The sequence below is a fragment of the Prosopis cineraria genome, unplaced genomic scaffold (assembly GCF_029017545.1).
Source record: "Prosopis cineraria cultivar Desert tree isolate PC_DT_omini unplaced genomic scaffold, ASM2901754v1 PC14, whole genome shotgun sequence".
NCBI classification, from domain to species: Eukaryota; Viridiplantae; Streptophyta; class Magnoliopsida; order Fabales; family Fabaceae; genus Prosopis; species Prosopis cineraria.
Genome location: NW_026555345.1, coordinates 23,632,710 through 23,654,714, shown reverse-complemented (window position 1 = coordinate 23,654,714; position 22,005 = coordinate 23,632,710). Strand labels below are relative to the sequence as shown.

The window sequence follows — 22,005 nt, the reverse complement described above, 5'->3', positions numbered from 1 at the left end:
TATGGTTCCACAATATTAAACTGAGCATTGTATGTTTTGAAGCATCAAAGTTGTTCTGATTTGTTATATGAAACCACGTAGAAATAAAATAAAAATTGAGATTGGCCAGGAAGAAGGAAGGCTTCATGATAATTGTTTCTTAACACCCTGGTCTCAGCTACCATCTGTCAAAAGCTTATTTTCTAAATAGTGATTTCATTAAGGCTCCATTGGTAAACCTTGACTGATAAAGACCAAAGTTAAGTGGAACAACCAAAAAAAAAAAAAAAAATCCCCCACATTCATGCAGAGACATAAATCATAAGAATTTATTTCATGACCAAAAATATTCTCAAGTTGCATTACTCATGCATCCAGTTTCATCAAATCAAAAGTGAAAACAAATTAGCTAACCTTCTTACTTTCTTCAAGAAAACGAAGTACATGTAATGACTTTAGCATAGACACGCTATATATATTTATATATTTGAATGGGAAAAGAGATACATTAATCAGAAAAACGATTACAAATCAGTTCGTAGAAAGTGATTGCAGCTTCCCATCATCCACCACTTGTTAACAGTATGGTACTCTATAGTATTAGTAGTATGACTAGCATGTTATCTACTCTGCAAGGTTATGAATATTTTAGAGCATGTTATCTATACTCTGCAAGGTCAGATAAATAACAAGAAAGGGTAAGACTTTTTAAGAGGTTTTTCCTTCTCAGAAACTTCAACCTCAGCTGTTGTCTCTATAGCTGTTCCTTCTACAAGAAGGTCTCGCTACATTCTAATACTCAAAAGTCAAAATCTCTGACTCCAAATGGAGCCATACCGGTTCATGACATTATCATGCATGAACAAGAGTTAAGACTTGGCCTTATGAAAAAAGGGTATTTAAAGATGTTGCAAAACCATTTCAAGCCAACTGTGAAATCACGTATGATCATCCATGTTCATGGAACAGAAACGCAGAGGCCATTTCAACAATAAATATTACTATAGATATATCCCCTTAACTAGTCATATGGTTGGCTTTAAAGTGCATATTTAGAGAATCAAAAGCTAATCCTTGGCACTAAGGATCCAAACCAAGAGTAAGACAAGATGGAAAAGTTGATTCCAGCATTCAGTACCTTACAATACAAGTCACAAAGATGAAACTGTATAATTTTTATACATTCCACAAAAATCCCCTCTTACCATCATCAACACGAACCAAAACTCACTGAGATCTCATCCTGTTGATCTGGTTGAGAGCAGGCTGCAATATGTTATACAACACCCACAGAATCGCTGGTGCCACCACAAACAGCAGAAGCTGGCCCCTGTTGTCACTTGCAGCCTCAGCAATGGTTGCCACCTCAGCAGCTGAACTCTCTGGGGCCCACCCCAAGAGGCCTGACCCCACCAAACCACCGAGCCCTAACCCAACGATCACCCCCTTGGTGCTTCTCATCCGGTTCAGCTGGTTCAGTGCTGGCTGAAGAATGTTGAACAGAACCCATGCTATTGCTGGGATTATTGGTAGCAGCAGAGCTAGCCCCCTGTTATCCCCTCCATCTGCTATTTCAGCGATCTGTTGGGCTGCCAAGGCCGCGTCGGAGCTGCTCAGAGCGGCAAATACAGCCCCGGCAATGGCGGTTCCGGCGAATGTGGTTGATGGGTTTGTGGAGACGGTGGTGGTTTCAGAGGTTAGGCCCTTTGGGAGGTTTTGCAAAGAAAGGAGAGAGGCGGGTTTGGAGGATAGCTTGGTGGGGCTGGGGAGTTTTGATGAATTGAAGCATTTTGCGCTGGTCATGGCCATTGCTGCTACGGTTGCCGCCATTGTTGGACCTGTAAATCAAGCTTCGTGCAATGAAGATGATGGATGATACACTTCTATGTGATATGGAGCAATAGCAAAGGAATGAATGGAGGGAAGTAGAATAAAGATTTGCGGAAGAAAAAGCTAAGCTAAGGCCAAGTGTGAGAAATGAGAACCAATAAAATTGTGGTTTCTGGATTCTTTTCTTATCCGAATATTGTTATTGGTGAGTTATGGACCTCACGTTCCACACCCCGACCTCTCTTATCACATTTGTTCCAACGTGACATTTTGCCACCTGAATTGTTGCATGATAAATTTTAGTAGAGAGTTCAAGAAACGACGTTCTCATCACCCAAAACCAAGTTAGAGAAACGACATGTCGTGTCGTGGGTTTAGTGGTATTGTAGCAGATTTGCCCGTATAGTTTTGGACTTCTTTTGAATTGGGCCCAACTCAATTTTAGGCCTCATTGCCCAACTTATTTGGAAGAGAGTCCAGAGACACAAATAATATGCACGTATACAGTACTCTTTTTGTTTCGCATTATGAATATTTTTAACTGATTTATGTTCTTATAAATTAGTTAATTTTCTTATAAAGTAGTTAATTAGTCTTAAAATTACACATTTTTTTCATATTTATCTTTATTTAATATAATTTATTAATTAAATTTTTTTATTAATTACGCCTCATAACTCAGTGTATTTTTTTTTAAAAAAGATCTTATTAACTACACTTTAAAAAATCCAAAATATCTTATATTTTAAATATGATAATTTTAAAAAATATCTTATAATATTAAACAGAAGAAATGTATGTATACATACATATATATAATGATTAAAAAATGAAACTATGATAGATATCTTATTAATCAATAATAATTTGAATGGAAAATTTAAATTTATTCCCACCAATTATTAACTTAATTTATTGTTGTTGAAATTATATATATTTTTTATTTTAAATATATGCTTACAAGTATCCTCGCATTATAAAATAGAATTCCGCGTAGTTTTTAATTACATTCACGAGAGATTTACGTAATTTTTTTATTTTAAAAATATGAAAATAGTGAAAATGAAAAGGAAATATGTGTAATTTTGATAAATTTTGTAAAAAAAAATATTATATATATTGAAGAAGTTTTATTTTAAAGGTGAAGATACAAGTACTAAGGCCTTTTCAATGATTAATGAGGGAATAAAATTACAAATGAACTTCTTGAGACCCATTTTTCTACGAAGAAAGAAGAATAAATAAATTATAATCAGATGACACAAAAATAAGTCAATGTCCGAGTTAAATATGTTGGGGCAAAAAAATGTGGAGGTACTGTTTCTTGTTGACATCAACGCACAATGGTAATCTGAACAGCATTAAGAGTTTGGTAAATTATTATCAGCATTACGAATCGTTGACTTTGGATTTTTTTTTGAAAAAATTATATATAAATCCCTTCCTAAACTCAATTGCTAATGAAATTAAGAAGAATTAATTACGTTAAGTGAGACTTTAAAATAATTCTTATTTTTTTTTATTTTAAGGCACAAAACATAATAACTCTATCATCCTACAAAACCATCGGCAGAATCAAAAAGATAATCCGCTTTTTTAAAAAAATATTACATAACCTCTGCCCAAAATATATATATATATATACACACACACAAACAATACATAATCAAAAGATATGAGCTTATCATGAATAATAGAGTGATATATGCACGGCAAGATGTGCCCATACTTTTGTAACATCTGTCATGTTTTAAATAAAATTACTTTTAATAAAGTGATATACGTACATAATAAAACAAATATGGGTTAAAAAGTGAATTTACACGGTAAGTTTTCTTCGCTAGGTAAAGCTAGTGTTTTTAGTTTTTGGTTGGTGTAATATTATTTTAAAAGTTTTAAAAATGATACAATATCATTTCATAATAATGTTTGACAAATGTAGCTTATTAATTGAAATTTTTTTTTATACAAGGAAAATACAAGACAAAAGCAAGTAAGTTTACCCTTGAAAGTTTTTTTAAGAGTAAATGGTAACTTTTGATTAATGTAATATTTTTAAATTATCAATAATTAAATAAAGAAAAATCTAATAATCAGTTATCAATGTTTAAAAATAGTTTGTATTTTTAGATTTTGACTAAAACCTTCCCCAATGTTGCTTGAGCACTAAACCAACTCTTTGAAAGTGTTTGATGGATTTTCCCTCAAGGAAATTTCGGACTTACTCTTATTTTGCTCACAAGACAGCTTAGAGTCTATTCATGTGTTCATGAGTAGCCCTTGACTTGTGCAGGCTTAACCATAAGGAAATATAGACATGTTCGGATTTGCTCATGAGTAATACAAACTAGTTTGAATTTTGATTTATAGGTGTTCAATGTAATTTAATCTAAAATTTTTTTTCTAATTTTGGGTAATGGATTGTTGGATCATTCTTCTAATTTAAAAGTTGATAACCCAAAAAATATTATATCAATCGAAAGTTTAAAATATTGCTTATTCTTTTAGGTAAATTTTTAGGACAAAACTATCCTTTAATGGTCATAATAACATTTAAAGCTAGTCAAATGTTACTATAAAATAACATTATATCATTTTTTTTTAAATTTTTAAGATAACATTACATCGATGAAAAGTTAAAAATATCACTTGCACCTAGCAGAAATTTTTTAAGATAAATTTTCCTTTTGATCAAAGAAAACATTAGTATTGAAAGATGGCCCAATTAATTAGGTCATATTTTACTTAATTTTTTTACTTTTAAATAAGTCATCCGTGAGTGATAAATAAGTTTAAAGAGACTTTGTGATCTAATTTTATTATTTTTTCAATAAAATGAGTTTACTTTAATATGCTTAAACAAATTAGGATAAATGAGCAAATTTAATTGTGAATTATCTTTCAAAGATTATTTAATATTTTATATTATGAAGTGGTGCAAAAAAATTTATCAAATACTAAAAGCAGAGAGCATCTGGCACCTTCAATTTATTTTCCACAAATGGGGATTTCTACATAAGTGTAGAGCCCACGTTCATTCACCTTTTCAACTTAGTGCCTTTTGTACATTTTCCACGACACCTTGTTGGAACTCCTTCACTGCCAGCATCCCACTACCATCAACCTAAAATCCGAGATCTCTAAGAGTACCCTAGCATGCAGGAGGCCGAGACAACAAACAGAGAGCTTATGTAGGGAACCCTAGTTGCCGAGTAGAACAGAAGAATCAGAGACGATGGATGAGATGTTGTGGGAGCACTTGATTTTCTAGCAAAAATTGCGAATCAAGGAGGAAATTTTGGTGCACAGGCAAGGCAAGTCCGATGTCAAGGATTGTGTTTAAGGCTAAGGAAGATGTGGAGAACAAAATCATCCGGGAGCATTGACAAAAATGTTTCTGCCATTGTTGATAGGTTTTTTTTGTAATGACTTGATCGAATCAAAATGAGGTTCTAGAAAGCAATGTCTGTAGAGAGGGACTGGAATGACATGGCAGGCTGCAGATTTGGCAAAGGAATAGAGATATTCTTGAGTGTTTTAGTTCCAATGCAGATCCACTTTAGGCAGATGAACAGGAAAGCTGGAGTGAAAAAATACAAGAAGAAGAAGAAATATAGAAAGTTCGAGAAGAGAATCAGATATGCTTACAGGAAGGCTTACACTGAGAAGCAACCCAAAGTGAAAAGAGAAGATTTGTAAAGAGGCAAGACTTGACCTTAGACAAAGCTATGCCTCTCCAATGAACATCTCAGCCATCATCACAAAATAGCTTAGCTATAATTGAATTTGAACTAGTTTCAATGTCAAGTCCTACTTCAAAATATGAAGTTGTTAGTCGTTTTTACTGAGTTCTGATTACTTGGCTTTGTCTATTAATCGGCAAATGTTAAGTTGTATCCTTTGCCACCGACTTCGAGTATGTTTAACTGTGCATGAGAAATGAGGCTTGCTTGATGATCTCATGTTTCTATAAACTCCTCATTTTGTAGGAACCCGAAGAAGGCACCAAGCATTCCGACGAGCAACGCAGGTTCTGGCATCATGGAAGGGAGAGGAGGAGACAGCAAAGAGAGAATGAGAGTGTAGACGTGGAGTGAGTGAGTGGAAGATGAGAGACCACACGTGGCATGCCAGCTTTTTATTCCAATCAAAGATAATAGTTGTTTGTTGAGAATGGATGTAAGGTGTTAAATGCTCTATTTTTTTACCCTTGAGGAATTTCTTTGCTCCACCTTTTAATTTGCTTTTTGAAAAATAACTTATCAGTAAATTTACTCCTTTATCCAACAAATTATTAATGGGTATGGTATGGTTTGGGCTTTTGGTTGCATATCACTATAATAATTAAATTTAAGAATTAAGTTTTGCTAGCAGATGTGTTCACATTTATTATTTACTAATATTTTAAATAAAATTATTTTTAATAAAAAAATACATGTAGGTAACTAAAAAGAAAGATTCAAAACTTTTAATTAGCTATTTTTTAAATAAAAATATTTTTTTATAGAATATCAATTAAAAGAATATTTTGATTTTAAATTCTGCATTAGTTAAAATATAATATTAATATTAAAGCTGAATAATCTCATTTTCTATAGACAGGGAGTTGGACAATAGACATGTCATGTAAAAAAAAAAAAATTCATTAATCATTAACACTTTAATAAGATCCATTTACACGTTATCCTTCTTAATTGGAAGTCATATGCAATTTATTTCCTGTAACTTTGAAATTCAAATGTGTGATCCCATATGGTAATCTTTATGTTTGAGTATTAATGTGTTAGTTTATATATATATATATATATATATATTGCATCCATCTCAATTTACAAATTTTTATATGATCATTCAATGAGTTAGATTTGAATGTTGTTGACTTACTTGAGAGTAAATTTTTCAAAAAAATTCTCTGCATTTATAAAGGTTAATTAAAGTAAAGGGCATCATCACTATCATGATGGACTTGAAGACATGTGTAGACTTAAAAAATTAAAAAAAAAAAAGGTAAAATCTTGAGACTTTTTACTGAAACAATCATGTGTTCGTTCAATTTACAAGTTTTTCGCAACACAATCATTTTAACCAGTAAAAATTAATTCAGTTAATAATAATTTGATCAATAATCAATGAAGTTATGAGATTAAATATCATTACTGATATAAAATTTTTATTAATGGAGAATCTATAAATACACCTATAAATATTTTTTTAAACACATGGAGGTATATCATACTTTCAATGAGCCATCAAAATATAACTCACCTATACTTTTGATTATATAAAAAAGCACAACTATTTTATTATTAAATTTCATTTAATTGTAACTAGAAAATTTTCACTTTAGCGGCATGAATCCTATCCTAATATGAAATATAGCGCTTCTTGCACTTAATGAATTATGAGCGACTTGTTTTTTTAAAAATATTTTTCTTTCCCTTACTAAACAAAGGAGATATTTATTTATTTATTTTTTAATATTTGTCCTTCCCCAAAAGTCCTAAAACCCAGAAACTCAGGAAAAAAGACTCCAATATTTGCGCTCCAGAGATATCATCAGTTCATCACACAACAAAAGCACTCGAATGCAACTCTAACCATACCGCCATTGAAGACAACCCGCCCAGTCTCCTTCTCTTCCTCTTCTATGCTCCGTCTTCTTCACCACAAGCATCAATAGCTGTAGCTCATAGCTAGGGTTTCTTCTTCTTCCACATGGCGACTCTGCTATTCTTCGCGCCGAGCGCGACCTCTTCTCCTTTCTTTTGCCGGCCGACTTCAACGCCCGGCCCTCTCCTTCATCGACCTCATCACCATACTAATCTCTTCCATTCCAGGCACTTCCTTCCTGGTTCGCTTTCCGTCACCAGGTTCGCCTTCAAGCCTGGTTTCCTTCCGGAACCTCATGGTGCTGAGGAGCTCGTCAAGGACTTGCTTGATCGAGCTGACGCTTTTCTGTACACTCTTGCCGATGCCGCTGTCTCATCTTCCGATACGGTGACTACCACCGCCAAACAGAGCAACGACTGGCTTTCTGGTATTACCGGTTACATGGAGAGCGTTCTCAAGGTTTGAACTTTGAACTCCTGTGCTCTTTGACTCTGTTGAATTTGCTTTCCTCGTAATTGTCAAATTTTTTGTTTTTGAAAACACCAATTGAACAATCGATGGACTATCTGAGCTTAAGCTAATAACTTGAAAGGCAGTTCCGCGTTTGCCTTTCCGCAGTTTTCGTTCCCATGTCATTTCAAGACTTAGAATTATTATCAGGGACGGATCCAGATTTGAGTATTGTGTGGAAAACTACAAAAAGAAGAAGGATGGGGGGTTAGCATATCATGTATATGAAGAATTTTAGCAAAACTTTTCAGCTATTCCTCGTTATGTGTAGATTATTATTAATAATTTAAAAGTAATACAAGTTGAATGCCTCCTCTTTCCTATTGGAACCCAGCTAAAATAGAAGAGAGTATTAGAATAAAGATAATACAACTTAATCATCTCATTGCCCTTCAATCATCTAATGAATGTATTTCTGCAATCTATCATCATATTCTGTCAAGGTCTGATACTTATGTTAAGAAGTAACTTAAACTTTCAGGTACTAAAGGATGGGCTTTCTGTCTTGCACGTACCATATGCTTATGGTTTTGCTATTATACTCCTTACGATTCTCGTTAAGGCTCTTACATTTCCATTGACAAAGAAACAGGTTTGTCCTTGTTGAAATATAAATCACTCTTGCTGATTTGCAAACTTCAGTAAATAACCGATCTCATGTCTGTATTTCTGAAGGACTTATTTTTTATAATAATCCATGGCATTTGTGAATTTTTTTGCATGTTTTCTTTCTCATAAAAAATGTGTGGTTCTGAATAACACTGCTATTGACAATAGCAAGGTTCTCAAGCCTTAACAGGCTATGTAGTTTCTCATTTCATATTTATCATCAATTCATTATGTAAAAGTGAATGACATTGTACAGGTAGAATCTTCCTTAGCCATGCGGTCTTTGCAACCTCAAATAAAGGCTATTCAGCAACGTTATGCTGGTGATCAGGTAATTTTTTTTGGCCTCTTTAATTTACTTTCTCAAATGAAACTTCTTTTATGATTTATGACTGTACTACTGTGGTGTTGGGAAACAATCTTTAAAAACTTTAGGATGTTCCATTGAAACCTTTTAACCAAGGAAGCTTTAAATCAACCTAATTTTTGTTTTTATTATTAAAAAAAATGAAGTGGCTACTACACTGTTGATCAAATTTCAATCCTATTACTTCTTTTGGTAGCTTTTCAATACTAGTCACCAATGTGATCTTGTTTATCCATATGTTATATAACCTTTCTCCTTGCAGGAAAGGATCCAACTTGAGACTGCTCGGTTATATAAATTGGCTGGCATTAATCCTCTAGCAGGTATTCATGACATAATTTGACTACAACAAAGTTTGTAAATCAGGATGAGGCTTCCTGTGACTAATTTCAGAACCTTGCTCCTGTAATTTTGTATGTTCTTCAAATTCATCTAAAAGTGCAAGCATCATTGTATCCTTGATTGGATAAGAACTCTTTTAATGGCTTAGGCAGTGGTAGGCATCTACCAACCATGTATAAAGCATTAAGCTGGTGCTCATGAAATTAAATTGGTAATTCCTTTTGTAATATTTCCACCTCTCTCTGTTCCAGGATGCCTGCCTACGCTTGCAACAATACCTGTATGGATTGGGCTATATAGAGCACTTTCAAATGTGGCTGATGAGGTAGCTTGCATTTAAGTTGATTTGCTACTACAAAATTTAATTTTGACTTGTTGAGGGAGGTTATATGTTGCTACTTTCCACGACTGATTTTACACTTTTGTTGAATACACAAGGGACTTCTTACAGAGGGCTTCTTCTGGATTCCTTCCTTGCTGGCCCAACTACAATTGCTGCTCGTCAAAATGGAAGTGGTATCTCCTGGCTGTTTCCTTTTGTGGTATGTCACATCTTTCGAGGATTTTAGTGTTTGTGTATTATGGCTACCATTATATTTCATTTTTCATCTTTAAATCATTTGAGGTTGAATTGCAATTTTTTTTGTTATACGAATGGAATAGAAGATAATATTGTTTAAATTTTTATATATTTTTTTCTAGTGCTTCAGGTTGGATCTCAGCGTGGTCTCTGTTCCATAATGGGTTTCTTTACTCTTTCTTTTTTCATCAGGATGGTCACCCACCTCTTGGATGGTCGGATACATTGGCCTACCTTGTGTTGCCTGTATTACTGGTTGTCACTCAGTACATTTCTGTCCAAATAATGCAGTCGTCACAGGTTAGTCTTGTTGTATGCATAATTCAATCTGATAGATCCAGGTTCTAAGCTTCATCCTATTCATGAAGGGAAAGAAAACGAGGTTCCTTTTTTGTGTTTGCCCATTTATGTAGCTTAGTTTCTCATTGTTTTTCATGTTGACTTTCAGCCTAATGATCCCAATATGAAGAGTTCTCAGGCCCTAACTAAGGTCCTTCCTTTAATGATTGGTTACTTTGCCCTGTCAGTTCCTTCTGGTTTAAGCCTTTACTGGTAGGCAAAAGTAGAAGGCCTTTAATTTGGCATTATTTATTTGATCATCTGCTGTCCCTACCTATATATTATATATATATTTATATATTTTGTTTTAAGTTGTGCAGGTTCACAAATAATATATTGAGCACAGCACAACAAGTATGGCTTCAAAAACTTGGAGGGGCTAAAAACCAGTGATGCAAGTACGTGATAGCACAGTAAACGATGACTTAATGCAGATCCAGAAGTCAGTCTCTGAGCTAAATCCTCCCCCTAAAGGAGAGGCCAGTCTAGTTGAGAAGTCAACATCAGAGGGGCCAAAACCAGGTGACAGGTAAGTGATTGTGGACAGCCTCATTTTGCCATGTCTTAGTATTTTTTCCACCCCTCATATCATAACACTGCTTTACTCTCCTTTTGCAGATTTAAGCAAATAAAGGAGCAAGAGGCAAAGAGAAGACGACAGAGAGAAGAAGAAAAAAGGAAAGCAGAGGAGGCAGCAGGTAAAGCAACTGAAGTACATGAGGCAAGGGACAAAACAGTTCAGGGGGGACATGGGGATGGAGATGATTTAATTGTTGTGAAGTCTGAGGCTGTGACCGCAAATAATGATCCTTCTACTTCTGGTGTTGTTGTAAATGGCAATCCATCTAGTGAGGATTCTGGAAGACATCAAAATGCCACATCTACATTGCAGGCAGAAAATAATGGTTCTGCTAATTTCCAGTTCAATGAAAGGAATGAGAGAAGTCTAGAAAAGGTATGATTGCTATTTTCATTTAAATTGGTGTATAAAACATTCAATATGGTGCAGATGTGTTTGTTGGTTCCTGTCACAATGTATGAGAATGAGGAAGTTTGGGGAAGTTTCAAACACTCCCTTCTTTTCTAAGGGTTTATTATTTGATTGGAACCTTAAAAGCATGTCCAAATTCATTCTAAGCGCATTGTTGTGTCCTCTATTTTGGATGGTTTGCTCTGCAATTTTTCTCACTTATTTTATGATCATTCTTAGAGTGCAATATCTTGCTCTTACGATGCTTTCAGGTATTGTGATGGTCGAGAATATGCAATAGATCAGCCTACCAAATGATATTATATTTGACAAAAATATCTTCTGGTTGAGAATATGACAAGAATATTTGGAATTTGAATTCTTTTTTGCACTTCTTTTTTTTTTTTATCATGTTGACAATTTTTGTCACTTTGAAGTTAATGATGTGACAAAAATTGTTAACATGATTAAAAAAAAAAAAGTGAGCGCGTACTCGAAAAAATGGGGGTAACACCTATTGAGGAAAAATGATAGAAAATCATTTGAGATGATTTGGGCATGTAAAAAGAAGACCGCAGGAGGCACCAATAAAAAGAGTGGAACATATAACTTTGAGCCCTATTAAGAAGAGTAGAGAAAGGTCTAAGAGGATATTTTTGAAAGTTGTTGAACGCTATCTCTTAATTAATAATATTTCTAAAAGTTTAGTAAATGATAGAGTACAATGTCGTCTTGCAATCCATATAATCAATCCCATCTAGTGGGACAAAGGCTTGTTGTTTTTGTTGTTGTTGTTGTTGTTTAAGTTAACATTTTTACAGATCATGCAGTTTTTTTTATGAGCCAAATTCACTATATCACAGGAAACAGAAGCATACACACCTGCTGCCACAGACAGCAAGGCTCCTGCTGAAGACGGAGATCAATCAACAAAGGATTGAGAAACCAGAAGATATAGGAATTTCACTGTGCCAAGAACGACTGGCCCATTTTCCAACTAGAGAAATTTTAAAAACACAGCCTCCTTTTGCATTTTGGAATCCTGGTTGCCATTGTCCATCAGCCTGATAGAAATGGTAGTATCATCAGCGTGATAGAAATGTGAGTGTCATCATGATGGCTGATTTTTGTAGCTTCGTAGTTGGAGTTTGTATTATATGTAATTTTTTCCCCCTTCAATTCCATGAATAAAAAGAATGATAAAGGCATCCTTATTAGAAACGGATGCTTCGGATTACCTTTGCCAACTTGTCGCCTAAAGTATTCTTATACGTGCCTTGGTTTTGATCTTATAGAGGAGATATTTTCGTTCAGGAATTTCCATGACTCAAGGTATTTTTTTGTGGTATGACACCGGACGTTTGCTTTTTTTAGAAAAATATAATTTTTAATTTCTATAATTTTATTGAGTTTTACTTTAATTCTTTTATTTTTTTTCTAGTGTTTTCAGTCCTCATAAGGACTTCAAATATTAAAAAAACTGAAATTACAAGGATTTAAGAAACAAACATCATTTAATTTTTTTAAAACTATAAGAATTGAAATTATTGAAAAAAATTTCAAGGATTAAAATTAAAATTTAATTAAATTATAAGAATTGATAATTATATTTTCTCAATTTAAAATTTTCCAGGATATTTTGGGTCATTGACTTGTATTAATTTGCATGTTTTGAACTTTCAGGGTTTAGTTCAAGATCGGCCATGCTCTAGGACAACTTTGAGGTGAAGTTATTTCTAGAGACAATTATACAAAATGAAACAATGAAGGCTTCCACAGTTTTTCAATTTTCTTTTTGGCTTAGTCCATCGTTTTCAAGTTGACTGCTTGTTCCTTTTACTATATTTTGTGTTTTTTAGTCAGCCTACCACAGCCCACAATAACTTGCAGGTGAATTTATTTATTGCTGGGAATTTATGGGTGTTGGGCATTGATCTCATACTCAATTTGTAGTCGTGTTGTTGGAAATTTATGGGGCCCTTTTTATATCCTATTATTATTTCAGGCAATTGTGTGCATTGAGTAGTTAGATTTGTTGCTGGTTCCTATACACTAGAAAGCTTTCTTCATGAACATTGTGGAATCAAACTGCTCTCTTCATGAGGCCCAAAGCTATTTCTTTTCACATGGATCTTCCCAGCTTCGCCATTGACACATACACGATATGAACACAGGCAACCTTTGGAAATCATATAACTCATTGTTATATGTGGGAATTTTGCATTATTTGATCCTTAACTGATCAGGAAGCTTCTATGTTCACTTTAGGAAGATATAGTGATCATTAATGTCAATTGGCATGCTCAATAATTAAGAGAAGGGATGTAGTTGGGCAATGTGTTGTATTTTTCTTCCCCTTGAAAGCGTCATGCCTTAGGAGAGTAGAGAGAGAATATAAAATAAATTATATATTTAAATTTTGTTTGCCATTCTTTTTTATTTTAGGCATGAAATATGAGCTTCATGTTTAGAGGATTTAAAATAAACGTGCTAACATGGGTTCTCCATATTGTGCCTGAGAATAAAGGAATGTGCGCACGATTATTTTATTTAGAACTAGGCTCAACTTGGTAGAGAAAATAAACTTTGTTCATTAAATTGGGAGCAAAACACAGAGCCATATCGGTCTTAATACATCATGTTTAAATATATATATATATATCTATATGAACAAAATTCTCAATAGATGTTAACAATAATTAAAACATTGTGTATACTGTAACTGCAACGTCAAGTAATCAAGATAGAGAGTTATAGAGTAAGATTCATAAAAACTCTGATGATATCATCATGTGATGAATGCAAAAACTAAGCATGAAAAAACTTGCCGGACACTTCTCTCTCCTTCACAAATGTTCCTTATATCGATTGTTGCATACTAATAATATATATGTTTATAGTCATTTAATTTTATCTGGTACCCAACATGATTTACTGCATTGTATTTTATGTTTTTTTTTTAATTTTTTTGGTTATGTTGATGTATTACTGTTTCCAATAGTTTTGCCTCAGAAATATATAAGAAGACGAGGAGACGTCAATTTCAAAAATTGGTTTTATTTAATGGCATGATTATCACGCCGCCGTTATTTAGTCAACGTTCTATGTCAGAAGCCACTAGGGGTTAGTATTTTTGGGGTGGAAAAATCCAACATCCAACCAATGATCGTTAAACACGTGTATAAAATAATTTTGTTTAAGTGATTTCTAAAGAAATTATGTCTATATGATAATAATGAAAGTTCAGTTGCTGATGGCCAGGATTGAAAAGGAGTAAATTGCGTGATCCAGTTAAAATGATACTAATAACAATCGGATTTGATCAATTGCGCGAGTTACGTATGTTTGGGAAACTAGCTTGGCTTTACGTTCGGACAAATGTCAGATCCTACTTAATTTCTTTCTACGAAGGCTATGAAGAAGGCTTACATGATGAAATGATTGAGAACAAAGCACTCATTCCTTTTTGTCTGTCCATGAATTCATTAGATGCTCTTCATCTACCTCCCTCATCTTCACTCTCTTCCCATCTTGAAGACAAAGAAAACCTTTTGTTCAACCAATAAAAGTTGATTTAATTGATAAAATTTCACTCATAATTTATAAAATTATGGTTGTTAATGGGTAATGTATAAGCACTTTTATAAGCATTCATTAAATTTAAAGATATATTTTGATCTTGGCGAGTCGTTGAGCCAAACCTGTTTAAACTTTTTCTTCAAATGTTAAAAAAACTTTTTGTTTTACACAATTTAAGACTTATAATGTGCTATAAACAGATGTTGATTTTAATAAGAATTGTTGTCGTTCAAATATAATGTTTTAATTTTGAAATTTAAATATACAAATATAGAAAATATTTTTAAAAGAATTATCTTCAAATAAATTTAACAATAAAAGCTACTCTCAAGCGAGCTTAATAATACTTGAATTTGCTTTGTTTAGGTAACCATATCAAGAAAAAAAAGACTTTTAGTTCGCTTGATATTGCATTGGTTTTGATCAAAACTACCTTTCGCCCTCAAGTTAAGCCAATTAATACGCATCGCATGTCTGATGCTTCCTTGTTTACTCACACATACACTTCATTCCAAAGCCTAGATTTATAAAAACAAAACACGTGTTAACTTGACCTAAATCTCTAATTGCATAATCATTATAGCTAAAAAATGGTTTTTTGGAAGAAAAAAAAAAAAAATACAAACCGAACATTATTTGCCATGTCCTTATCTTCTATTTTACTGTTTTCTATTAGTATTAAATATGGAAGTTATTGACCTACTTAACTGGGAAAAGTTCCACTGGATGTGTGAGATAATGAGATTGACCTCAATAAAGAATGCTACACAATTTGTATAATCAATCATGAAGCCATCTCTTGGTGATAGGAATTGTTGGATTGATTCGAAGACTAGCAAATGATCCAACTCACGAATTTCTTCTCACAGCACTTCCCTTCCCTTCCATTTCTGGTTGGATAATCCTATAACAGATAATATTTTGAAATAGAGAAAAATAAAATAAAATATGTACTAATGTATTTCAGGAGAAAGAAGAGTATGGAAAGAAAGAGATAATCAAAACGATTTTTTTTTAAAAAAAATATGATAATATAATTGGGTTAGATTGAAATATTGTAAGGTTAAATTAAAAATAATTCTCACAATAATATATATATATATAGATATATATATATATATATATATTTTTTTTTTTTACATTGGTATTTAGACGATGACACTTGGTTATCCTAGGACCAACACCCATTTCTAATTAAACACGAATTTAAAAGAAAAAACTTTCATACTTAACTTTATATATTTAATATGCTTGTTTTTGATTAAATCAAAAATGTGTATCTATGATAAATTATTTATTCTATAATAAATTTTTATTAATACTATTAACATATTAAAGTTTACATGTCTTAATTTGATTGGATAAAATTATATTAAATATATTAGCCTTGTTCTTAAAATGATGTGAGATTTGTTTGGATATATGTATAGAATCAATTTTTACTACAAAACTATAGTTTTGGAAAATATTATCCAACACCCTTAATTTTTTCAAATTTCATTTGCCTTATAAAATTTCTTTTGGCAAATTTTTTTTTAAAGAAAAATTAGTTATTTGATCTCTCTAGTTTTGACTAAATTATAACTCATTTTTAAATTTTAATTTGTTATAACTCAATTTTTATAGTTTTAATTCAATTTTAATTCAGTCCTTGAATTTTACTTCTTGTAATTTAGTTTTTATAGTTTCAACCATTTAAATATTGATTCTTCTAAAGATTAAAAGTGTTTGGTAATTTAAAATATCAACAATAAATGTTAACATAATTTTAATTTTTATAATTCCATTTTTTAAGATATAAGGATCAATATTTAAATGATTAAAAATATAAGGATTAAGTTGTAAGAGTTAAAATTTAAAAATTGATTTAAAATCGAGTCAAAAATTTAGGGGCCATGCTAATGTACTTTGGATGATCCACATTTAGGTGCCAATGTGCACATTGAACTATTCATATGATTGAGAGCTCTCATAGTCTAAAGTTATAATGAGTCAAAGTTTAACAATTGAATTATAATTAAGCTAAAATTATAAGTATCAAATAATTAATTTTTATTTTTGAATTTGAGAATCAATTATTATCAATTGAACTTTTTTTTTCCTTCCACTTGAGCTTTTATAATTGATTTTAAAAAAATTATTTAAACATTTTTAATTATCAAAATCAATTTTAAAAAATATTATCCATATATAATCATATTCTGTTAATTAATTTTTTTATATTCCATTTTTGTTCGTTGAAATCCAAATGAGTAATTTTTTCTCTAATTGAGAGGGAATGCTTGCGTGTAAATAATGCTCATCCTAAATTACACGTCATCATCACCTCTGAGAAACGAGAGAGAGAAGCTTCCCGTGATAAAGCTAGAATTTTTCAATTCATCCACCCACATCACACAAGACAAGAAACAAAACCCTCCATCCTCTCTTCGTTTCTCTCCTCCTGATCTCCTTGAAACTCAAACACCCTCACTTTCACTTGTCTGTATACATACATGCATTAATAGATATAGACATTAATCGAACACCCACCTTGCTGCTGTTTAATGATCCAAATTTCGCTGCTTTTGGTTAAGAAAAACGTGAATTTCTGTGCAATCGTTGACGGATGCTGACTGATTTTCAGGAATCGTGGATGCCCCTGATATGTAATCACGTTTCCGAGTTTTTTATGCCTCGATCTGTTAACGATCATAATCCACTTATCGCTAACTTGTTAAGCCTGTGATTTAGATTTTTTGTTTTCTAATGCCCTTTTTCTGGTTGCGTTTTCAACAAGTATACTTGTTGATTGGATCACCGACAATTCTCTGATCTGGGAAAAGCTAAAAAAAAGTGGTTTTCTTTCGCTTTTCCCTCCAGAAATATTGATTGCAAAGCCGATTGCAATTACAATCTCTGTTTCTGGGTTTTTCAGCCATGGAGGATGATTTTGCTGGTTTGGTTCGTTTTGATTGGGATCTTTTTACTTCAACGAGTTATGATGACTTCACGTGAATGAATAGACTAGACTTAACGACTCCGATTTTGAAATTCCTTTTTGGATATAGAATATCCCATCGTTTTGGAATAGTATACTTGTTCTCAAGGTTTCCGTTTATGGTTCGCCTTGCCTCAGCGTTTTTCACCTTCCATCTTTCAAGCTTTTCCTTCCTCTGGGTTACATAAACTAAAAGTTGCCTTAAACCACGGCTCCTGATTTTCTTGTCTGGCTCCGATTTTTCAAGTGGTTTTTTGTGGGATGATATGGCTTTCTGATTCTCCGCTTCCATGGTCCAAGTGTATGCCATCTGGTGCATTAAATTTATTAGTTAATATACTAGATGGTGAAAGATTGCCTTGTAATTCAGTTCTCTTTGTTTCTTTTGTGTGTGTGTCTCTCTCTTTTTTCTTTTCCCCTCTCTTTTTAACGTTTGTGTCACATAATGAGTTTCTATTAGCATGTTTCTCTTTGTAGGTTTGAGACCTGAGATTTGCTAGTCAATTATATTTTGAGGTACACACTTTTTGCAAGTTGGAAGAATATCTAGAGTTTCAGATACTATAATTGGACTAATTGAGAAATTAATGTAGTAATAAAATTTGCACAATTTTCATAATTCCCAGAAGTTTAGACCTTTTCTTCTGCAAAGTTTTGGGCACTGCATAAGATCAGCAGTGCCCATGGATGCCACAACTAGCGGAACCCCTGCTATTCAATACCATAACATTCCTGACCAGCCAATTACTGCCATTGTTGCCTCACCTCTACCACCATTTGAACGACAACAACGCCATTGCTATGGGGACTCTAGTCCTGGAGAATTTCCCTTGTCCGCTAATCCCTCCATTGTACTTCATGTCCTTACAACATGTAATTTGGATCCTCAAGACCTTGCTAATTTAGAGGCAAGTGCTATACTTGTCTGCATTTCAATTTTGAAGTTGTTCTTGAATGGCGATACTAATATTAAAAATGCTGGTTCCATTTTGAATGCGGCTGCTGATGCTGCAGGCAACATGCTCCTTCTTTAGACAGCCTGCAAACTTTACCCCCGACTTTAGTTTGTCCCTGTCAGAGATTGCTGCATTCGACATGTGCCAAAAGAGAGCCATTTTTCGGCCAATGACAACAGAACAGAAGCAAGAATTGAAGCAAATATGTGGAGATTCTTGGAAACTGGTTCTGAGATTTCTGCTTGCAGGAGAAGCATGTAGTAGGAGGGAGAAATCACAGGCAGTAGCAGGTCCTGGTCATAGTATTGCTGTGACATCAAAAGGGGTTGTTTATTCATTCGGTTCCAACAATTCAGGACAACTTGGGCATGGTACTACTGAAGAGCAATGGCGACCTTGCCCTATCAGGCTAGTTCATTTGGCCTTATCTAACTCATTGCAGCTTAATTGGAAGGTCAATAGTTGATTAAATGTTTACAGAGCTTCATTATTTTGCAGATCGTTGCAAGGAATTCGAATTATACAAGCAGCTTGTGGGGCTGGGAGGACAATGTTAATCAGTGATTCTGGGCAGGTATATGCCTTTGGGAAAGACTCCTTTGGGGAAGCTGAGATTGGAGCTCAAGGACCAAAGATTGTTACAACTCCCTTGTTAGTTGAGTCTTTGAAGAACATATTCGTGGTTCAAGCTGTGATTGGAAACTTCTTCACAGCTGTGTTGTCAAGAGAAGGCAGGGTTTATACATTTTCTTGGGGCAGTGATGCGAGACTCGGTCATCATACTGATCTGAATGATAAGCAACCCCATCCTTTGTTAGGAGCTCTTGAACACATACCAGTTGTGCAAATAGCTGCTGGATACTGCTACCTACTTTGTCTGGCATGTCAACCTAGTGGAATGTGAGTTCCAACTGTGACTCCTTACCTTGACTGTCAATTTATACAGAATTTCTGACATCTTCGTGTTCTTGCATGAGAACCTGATGAATGTAGTTTAGATCATTGTTATTACTTATAGCTGAGTTTTATTGATCTCATGATTCTCTCTTGAATACATAACAGGTCAGTGTACTCAGTTGGGTGTGGCTTAGGTGGGAAGCTTGGACATGGTTCAAGAACTGATGAGAAGTATCCTCGTTTAATCGAACAGTTCCAGAATTTAAATCTTCAACCCATGGTAGTTGCAGCTGGTGCGTGGCATGCTGCTATAGTGGGGCAGGACGGCCGTGTTTGCACGTGGGGATGGGGCCGCTATGGCTGCTTGGGTCATGGTAATGAAGATTGTGAATCAGTACCTAAGGTGGTGGAAGCGTTGAGCGATGTCAAAGCAGTTCATGTTGCTACAGGAGATTACACAACCTTTGTAGTGTCCGACAATGGTGATGTGTATTCATTTGGTTGTGGAGAATCTTCTAGTCTTGGCCATAACGCCGGAAATGATGATGGACAGGTCTGCTTTGCTTTTGCACTTTTTTGTATGTTCTTGGATGATTCTATGGAGAGCTTCACCTTTCAAGTCTCACCATTAGATGCACTTTGAGATTATCACTTTACTGTTGGGTGAAATATTAGAGTTTGGATCTCAAGGTAGATCTACTGGTGAGAAAACACAATCTTGAGGACAGAAATCTTACATATAATCTGCTTCTCTTCGTGAGACTAGTCTACGATTTTTACTTTAGCTCTGGTATCTTAGGTCTTTAACCTAGAGTGATCCAGTTGACAACTTGCAAGCACCATTTTGAAGGGCAGACCTCTTATCAAGAATATAATCGCTACTGCATACCTAAGGCTCGAACGCAAGACCTTTGGTTAAGTTGGATCAACCCTCTAGCCAATTGATCCAAGCAACCAATTGTAGACTAGTAGATGATTTCTAATAACGAAATTCAAGTTTACATTATACATTATTGCTAAGTTCTTTTTTAGACTGTATATCTTATTGTAGCTTCAAAACCAGATTGTAATATTGTTTACTTGCTATTATTGACACATTCTATTACAAGTTATGTTCCTTGTTTGCCAATAATATATTGACTTTGCTAAGTTGCTCATCTATTCAATGTTTGTACGTGTACAGGGCAACGGCCACTCAAATGTTCTAAGTCCAAAGCTTGTAACATCACTGAAACAGAAGAATGAAAGGGTGGTTCAGATCAGCCTGACCAACTCTATATACTGGAACGCCCATACCTTTGCGCTCACCGAATCAGGCAAGCTATACGCGTTTGGTGCCGGGGATAAAGGACAGCTAGGAATCGAGCTCACTGCGAACCAGACTGAGAGGGGAAAACCAGAGAGGGTTGATATTGATCTCAGTTAAATTTCTGTGGGTCATATATTATATCCACTAATTTATGGTCACAATGCATGGTTTAGCATTTAGCATTCTGTAAATTGGGAATTAAAGAAAGCATCATGAAAGGAGTATGGTAGGGAAAACAGCTAACAAGGGCCTCATGGTGCTGCACTATGATTGTTGATATGATTACTCATAGGCTCCAACTAGTTGTTGATAGTTGATACATTGTTGAAGCTTTCATTTACTGCTTTTGTTGTTTCATGCTGGTTTTATTTTTATAGATCATTTGCTTAGCAACAATTTGGTTAAAATTGGCCTTTTATTCTCATTGTGGTCTTGAAAACTAATGTTACTTGCACGGTAAGGAATCTTCATGGCCGAGGTGGTGACTCAGCTGGATTTTTAATCCAAACAAACATCCAATCAATTGGATTGGGAACTGGCCTAATATCCAGTTTTGGACGGAGGATAAAAATGAGAACCAATTTCGACGAGCTTAAATAAAATATCATTTAGTTAAAAAAAAATTAAATTAGTTATTATAAAATGTACATTAAAAAAATTTAATGTTTTGTTAATTTTTATGAAAATTTGATCTTTTTTTTTTAATGCTTTACTCTTTTACACAACTAACACCTTCAAATTTTCATTTATGATTACTCAGCACACATTAATCGATACTGATAAAAAAAATATTTGTTAAAAACAATAAAATGTCTTATATTTTAAATCAATAATAACTTTAAAAAAAATGTCCTACAATATTGACACAAAGTATTTACCTAGTGTATTTTGGGGGGCAAAACATTTGTTCTAGGTTTTTTCCCCTTAAAAGTCTTATGAAAAATTGATTTTTTTTTTTTAAGTTTACTCTTGTCCATGACTAAAACTCACAATTTTTCATTAATAATTACTCAACACACATTAATCAACACTATGATGAAAAAAAATATTTCATAAAACTATAAAATGTCTTATATTTTAAATCAACAATAGCTTGAAAAAACAAAAAATGTCCTACATTTTTTATACGAAGAAATATTTATCTAATT

General features: G+C 33.6%; 2 protein-coding genes and 1 pseudogene across 6 annotated transcripts; 2 read left to right on the top strand and 1 right to left on the bottom strand.

Moving 5' to 3' along the window:
• Positions 1-1,079: 1,079 nt before the first annotated feature.
• On the bottom strand, positions 1,080-1,947 carry LOC129293356 (photosystem II core complex proteins psbY, chloroplastic-like). The gene has a single exon (XM_054931268.1). It carries the CDS (start codon positions 1,807-1,809, stop codon positions 1,207-1,209), a length of 603 nt encoding a protein of 200 aa, XP_054787243.1. The 5' UTR covers positions 1,810-1,947; the 3' UTR covers positions 1,080-1,206.
• A 5,367-nt stretch (positions 1,948-7,314) lies between these two features.
• Positions 7,315-12,361, top strand: LOC129292546 (ALBINO3-like protein 1, chloroplastic; annotated as a pseudogene).
• A 4,744-nt stretch (positions 12,362-17,105) lies between these two features.
• Positions 17,106-21,281, top strand: LOC129293132 (ultraviolet-B receptor UVR8-like). Of its 5 annotated transcripts, none has more exons than XM_054930935.1 (7): positions 17,106-17,363; positions 18,173-18,211; positions 18,322-18,568; positions 18,710-19,059; positions 19,150-19,551; positions 19,714-20,101; positions 20,732-21,281. In XM_054930935.1, exons 3-7 carry the CDS (start codon positions 18,383-18,385, stop codon positions 20,972-20,974), a joined length of 1,569 nt encoding a protein of 522 aa, XP_054786910.1. In that variant the 5' UTR covers positions 17,106-17,363; positions 18,173-18,211; positions 18,322-18,382; the 3' UTR covers positions 20,975-21,281. The 5 variants fall into 5 exon arrangements, with proteins under 5 accessions (XP_054786910.1, XP_054786906.1, XP_054786911.1 ...); XM_054930931.1 differs by having other exon boundaries at positions 18,322-18,603; XM_054930936.1 differs by having other exon boundaries at positions 18,156-18,211.
• The last annotated feature ends 724 nt before the right edge of the window (positions 21,282-22,005 follow it).